This window comes from Cyprinodon variegatus, unplaced genomic scaffold (assembly GCF_000732505.1).
Source record: "Cyprinodon variegatus isolate N-32 unplaced genomic scaffold, C_variegatus-1.0 Scaffold54, whole genome shotgun sequence".
NCBI lineage: Eukaryota > Metazoa > Chordata > Actinopteri > Cyprinodontiformes > Cyprinodontidae > Cyprinodon > Cyprinodon variegatus.
In genome coordinates this window covers 602048-608625 of record NW_015150507.1, presented here as the reverse complement: position 1 = coordinate 608625, position 6578 = coordinate 602048, and the positions used below count along the sequence as shown (strand labels likewise).

Here is a 6578-nt window from a genome sequence, read left to right as displayed (position 1 = left end):
TGCTACAGCTTAACTCAATATAATGCAGTTTGGACAGATAAGAGTTTCTTCAAGATTTTTTTTACTGCTAGATTAGCCAAAGGACCTATAAAACAAGAATTACTAATCATTTTGAGTGCTTTAGTCATGAAAGTCTGTAATATATGGAGTTTTTTAGACTGATTTGTTTATTTTTTTGCAAATGCATAGAAGTTCCTGAAAATACAGTTTTTTACTCTTTAGTGGGATTTAATGGAGTATTTAAAAACCGTGAGTATCTAAGGAATAACATTTATTATAACCCCATAATGTAAGCTATCAAAAAGGGCCCATTTAGGGGAAAAAACCCTGAAAACTTTATTTTGCTTCAAGTGATTGTATTTCTGTAAATCTTCACACTGCATGAATTTCACTTTAGGGTAGTCAACTTTCAAACTTAAATTTTAGGACACCAAGTGTCTCTGAGCAGGACTGTTAGCCTGACTCTCCCTTAAAATGCTTAATATATGTATAAATGTGCCATAAAATGAGAGCGTGTATAAACAAATCGCTCCACAGAACCTCATTCAGGTTCAAAAGGCGTGCTATACAAATACCGACTATTCCCTTTTAGTACTGTCCACGTTAAAACCGTCACATTGTACGGTTAGAACGCAGAGCATGGTCCATTTCAACACGGTTTGTGTTAAGGACAATGTCATCAGTACCCAGTTATGGTTACTACCAGCCAAGTGGTGCAGCAGAGAAATACAGAGCAGAGCATTCACCTTAGAAGCTTGACATGTTTTAGATGGTAGAAATTAAAGTTTAAATGTAACCTTGGATCCTTTATCCTAGTTTTAAATACTCCATGTGATCCCACTGTGATGACATCTGAACTGTACCTTCAAAGCCATAGACATTATACCTGCAGTGTTAAAACTACAGTTAACTTTGACATTTCATCACCTCAAATCAGAGAATCTAAGGAATAAAAAAAATGATAGAACCAAAGGTGTTGTGAAGTAAAATTTAAAAAAATGCATGGATTTCAAATGTTTAAATAAAAATCTAAAAGATATGGTGTTCACTTTATTTACCTCCCTCACTCAGGAAGCAACTGAAAGTCTTTTGGGTTGCATGGATTACTTGCTGACTTTTATCAGGCCATTCTAAACCACTTTCCAACCTGGACTGCCCTGTATTTAGCTACATCCCACTACTGTGACCAGTTACTCTCTCAGCTGAAGATCCCACATCCCCACCACATGAATCTACCACCATGGGTTCAGTATGTTAGGCTATACATTTTTCAAAGGACTGTTTCAAGCTGAGCATTTCTGTTTAGATGATAGGTCACAGTCTGTTAGGATTGCAGCTGTTATATTCTTCTCATTTAAAGATATCTGGCTGATCAGGTCTCTAAGATGCTCAAAGTTTGCCATTTTGTTCTATCACAAAACTAATTTCTCAGACTTAATTCAAAAGCAGGGGGACTCTTATCAACTCTGGAAAGCAGTGGGCTGGGAAGAACTGATACATGAATCTACAAATTTGAAAACCATGCATTTCTTTCTCCAATTTCAGGTTTATGCAATTCTTTGTGTTTGCTGGTGAAGGTTCTCAATCATCCAGGTCATAGTCATAAAAAAAATAAAAAAAAATAAAACAATTGATAGTTGGGAACAAGTCTTTGCTGTCTGTATCTTAAATTGAAACAAAGATGGTTCCTATAATCTGCAAGTTTCCAAACCAATTTCTCATTCTCAAGCATTATTCCGTGGGAGTCTTTCCCAAAATAGAGTGCATTATGCTGGTGAAGGTTCTCAGTCATCCAGGTCATAGTCACTCCAAAAAAAAATGAAAAAGACACTAAGATGGATATGGGGTATTGCGGTCTAACAAAAGAAGCCGAACGACCCCCATTCCAAATGGGTAGATCACTTCGTTTGTTCCAATTAGCACGTTTTCCAAACAAAAACAAGGCTTTGTTAGACTACTGTATAAAAACTCGAACTCAACGCTATTCCTGACATTTTGAGGATGGGAAATGATATTCAAACTTGGAAACCAAGTCTAGTGGATTGTTTAAATTTAAAGTTTTAAAGTGATGATTTATCATATGACAGCATGGAATTAACATTATTGTGATGATTTAGAATCATTCAAAGTGGTATGAATATTTCTAGACATCCCTGTATGTTCGTGGTTGGTCCTTTTTAGAATAAATCTTAGCTACAAATCCTAAACTAGGCAGCAGAAAAAAACCATCAGGTCCGGTTTAAATTTAGACCCTACATTTTTTATTTTAGGTGTGTTGGGCACAACAGGCCTCTGATTCTTATAACATTGATTGATTGATGACAAAATGACAAGTTAAGGACATGGGGCACAAATATTTAGTGCCCGTTTTCTTTAATAACTTCAAAAGTTTAGACATGGCCTCTAAATAAGTGGCTTCATCCTTCAGCAGAACAGCAGCAAAGATACTTCTGTCCGACTCTGCAATAATACTAGAAAAACATTGAATTCATTTGAAACAGAACCTTTTCCTCTGGGTAGAAAATTTCCTAAAATCTTAGTAACCTTAAAACGTTAAATCCTGACCGGATGCAATCCTACTCTGGTTTCCAGGACGATATTCAGGATGGCTCTGACTATCTCTGTTTTTGGCCATTGGACCTTTAAAAAAACAAAACAAATAAATTTTGTGGAAATAAAAATAAATCTTTGTCAGTTTGGTCTCGCTGGGCTAAATCTAGCACAATGAAAATGTGTAGAAGCAAAAGCCATAAACAAAAGACTTAATGAGCCCCCATCAGAAAAAAAAACAGACAAATGTCAGAGGAAAAGAGTTAGGAGGCCACTTGATAGAAGGTGCTTGTTTTCTCCCCCAAGGCGGGGTGTGACAGACTTTTAGTTGCTCTCATGCTTCCAGGTATTCGGGCTGCACTCGGGCCACTTTCCGAAACTCTTTGGCATTGGTCTGCGGGCACTGCATCTCACGCCAACTGATGGGGATCATCTGGGCACCTGGCAGAGCAAACAAAGAAATAGAGGTGAATAATATGTTAAATGTATAGTTCTTTTTCCAGGTGAATCATCGAAATATTGAAATATGAACGAAAAGGGAATGTTTAAACTAGTGGTGGGCATAGATTAATTTTTTTTAACTAGATCAATGTCACTAATCTTGGAAATAATCTAACTTAAAAAAGCTCATTTGAATTCTGCCAAAGGGCTTCATGGATCAGAGTCAGAATTACATTATTAATCCCTTTTTCTTGCAGTGCAACCATTTATAAAAGATAGGAAAAACAAGATTTTAAATGCAAATAAGATATAAGAATAAAATAAGGATAATAATAAAATGAGATAAGGATGATATGTGTGTGCCGTCTAAATAATAAGTAAAAGCAAGTCTTTGAACAGGTTTCTGAAGCCAAGTGGTGTGGTAAACCAGGGGCTAATCTCCTGTTTCCAAAATGCATCTCAAACTGCTTGAGAAGTCTTTTCTACTATGATAACTGCAGATGAAAATAAATAATATTCAACAAGATGTATTTGTGTTTATTCAGATTAACATGAATTCTGAAATGTAGGCGTACATAATAGATCATGATGAACTGTTTACAGTCAGTAGCTTTGTGTCAGTCAGTCAAAGCCCTATTTCTCCTTTTTCCACCACTCAGTCAGGCAGTCGTCCTGTGAGGCTGGAGTAGCCGCAAAGGCTGCTGGGTAATGTCAATATGGGGAAAGCATCCCCATTTTATCCTAGTTTTGTGTTAAAAAAGGTTGTTTATGTTGGTAATCATGCTAAGCTAACATTATTTTCTGGACAAGCATGTCCTGGAGTTTCGTATTGTATAAACAGCTACGTGACTTGACCTTTGTTTCAGCATATGTTACTTACCTACTGGCAAAAAAGCTACAGTATCAAAGTGAAAGTCATCATTAATATAGACCCCTAACTTTGAGAATAGATTAATTGCAATATTTTGTTAATTGCCTTGATAAGAGTCTGGTGTTAATGCAGCATGTTAAAGCCGATATAATGGCCCACTCCACTAGTTTAAATATATTCTCAATGTTTTCCTAATTGTTATGCATGGTTGGCCTAAAATTGAGAGTTTTGGTGGAAAGATAAATTCAAATTAATATGATTTTTACTTGTATAATGACACATTTTAGTTGATGTGCTAAAGTCAGCATCCGATGAATATGTTCTTTGCTCAGAGGACGGCATTTCTCGCTTTTGCTATCAATACCATTCTATAGCCTTTCTGAGAAAAAAAACTAAGAATATGTTTAAAAGCTCCTTTTTTTGTTCATATTTCAATACATTTTCTCATCAACGTGTGAGAGTTATGGAAGACGCACGCTCCCGCGTCAGGGCAGGTGTGTCTCTGCATTAATCTGTCCACCAAAACTCTCAATTTTAGAGCATCCATGCATAAGAAATATGAAAACATTATGAATCTGTTTAAAAGTTTCCTTTACATTCATATTTCAATCTGTTTCCGCATCAGTGTTCAAAGGGGACGTCATTCTTGGGAGGCAGCTATTTCTCAGCATAACATGGCGAGTCTGAAATAGTGGAAAATTGCAAATCTTCTTTTGGAAAGTAAGCTTGTATGAGTGATGCAAACAGCAAATTTTAAACAGAGCATGCAAGAGGAGATGTGAGCTCATGCATGGTCTTGCACATGTTAAATAGACTTTCTTTAAGTAAAAAATATTACAAGTGATGCTTAGAAGAAGTGAGATGACTTCCACTGATATGATGGAAAATAAGAATCACCCAAATTCTTGCAAATATTTTCAGAATCAAGCTTAAAAATGTGCCTGTTTTAAGCGTTTCTAAATAAGCAGTGACAAATTCATCACAGTGGAACAGAAATTAAAAATCTTCTTCCTGCTGACGTCCTGTGCATTTGGAATGATCTAATTAAAGATCTGTAAAGTGAACCACGGGAATTACCTGCTTCGCTGTGAGCCACCACCACACCCAACTCATTCTCTGCCGTCGTCAGCAAGTATGTGGACTGAACGTCTCCGAGGGAAATCTGTCGTCATGAGTTAAGGTTTCAACTCTAAACAGGGCAGGAGCAGGGTTATTAGCGTAGCACCCTTTCTTCATAAGGTCCTTCAAAGTGTTTTACAAGAACATTTAAAGTATGGAGAAAAAGAAAGACAATTGAATAAGATTCAAATAAGCTCTTGAACTTTACAATCAGTATGCACACATTGTTTAAACAAATACTAAAATTACCTGTTCACACATATCCTGCTCTCAAGAAACCGATGAAAAAAAAAAAAAAAAAAAACTTGTTTTATGGTACGGCTTTTAATTTGAAGGGCCAGTCACATGCAGCAAAGGAATCCCAAAAGACAAAAAATGAAAGCATCTAAGGTATGTGCTACAGTCATGAAGGATTAGTCACAGACTTAAGAATAAGACCAGTATAGGATACAACTTTTGCCAGAACAATGTCACCAGGTCGGAAGCTTTTGTGTATGTCCACCTGTAACAAAAAAGGGAACACAGCTTATAATTCATACATCTTCAAGATGAACTGAGGAGGAGGTGTAAGCAATGATGAAGGAAGCAACGATTTGAGTGAGAGCGTCAATCATCACTCACCTTGTCTTTCTCAGATTCTCTGACATCTTCTTTTCTGTTGAGACGCAAACCAGAATATTTAACCCAGTAAGGCAATAAAACAAGCCGTTTCCCTAAGTAAGCACTTCCTGCTTTACCTGATGGTCCCTCTGAAGCGATCTTTCAGTGGTGTGGACCCGACGTAAAGAATGTGGACCTTTGCAAACCTGGAGTTGATGCCAGTCACCTTTTAGATAAAACATAAATCAAATTTAAGTTTTTGAAAACAACTACAATTCTCTGCTTAAAAGCCTTTTCTATTTATTTGGAAAAAAGGAGAGATAGATCTCTTCTACATTATGTCCTTTTTTTATTCTGAAGGAAACATGTTTACTTATTTTTTGTGATCTATATAATGTGGATAAATTGCTATTTAATTCTTTTATAAAAAGTACTAAATTTTTACACAAAATAATTAGTGGTGGGGCACAATTGAAATTTTCAATCAAGTTGATTACAGACTCTAAAATTAAAAGGTATATTTTTGCGAATTTTTGAAAAGACCCGTTCTCTCCACTTAAAAAAAATAAATAAATTCACATGTACAACCCTGTAACCGCTCCCGAGAGGGAGCGCTCATTAAACGCGAGTGAGAGCATGCAAGCTTACTTTCCAAAAGAAGATTTGCAATTATTCCACTATGTCAGACTCGCCACCGGTAAGTAAAGATGGGGACGAGCACGAAGGACGGCCTTACGTAAACATATCACCAAATAGATTGACAATTAGAATGACCACTTATTTTGATGATTCACCCGGAAAAAGAACATCCTCCACTATATCTTTAGTTAATCACATTTAATAAAAAAAACATATAGCGATAAAATAAACCACCTTTTCTGTCAAATACTTTAATTCTCTGTAATTTAATACATATATATACATATACATATATATATATACATACATATATATATATATATATATATATATATATATACATACATATATATATATA

At 35.8% G+C, this 6578-nt stretch overlaps 1 protein-coding gene across 1 annotated transcript in view; it reads right to left on the bottom strand.

Annotated features, from left to right (window-relative positions):
* Window positions 1–1301: 1301 nt before the first annotated feature.
* The window catches only part of exosc1 (exosome component 1), a 10641-nt gene continuing 5364 nt past the window's right edge, over window positions 1302–6578 (bottom strand). The window contains exons 4-8 of the mRNA XM_015371179.1: window positions 5719–5807; window positions 5603–5636; window positions 5433–5483; window positions 4940–5024; window positions 1302–2991 (exon numbers count right to left, since the gene is read on the bottom strand). Coding sequence (XP_015226665.1) covers window positions 2885–2991; window positions 4940–5024; window positions 5433–5483; window positions 5603–5636; window positions 5719–5807 — 366 coding nt within the window. The 3' untranslated portion in view covers window positions 1302–2884. The remainder of the gene's footprint in view (window positions 2992–4939; window positions 5025–5432; window positions 5484–5602; window positions 5637–5718; window positions 5808–6578) is intronic.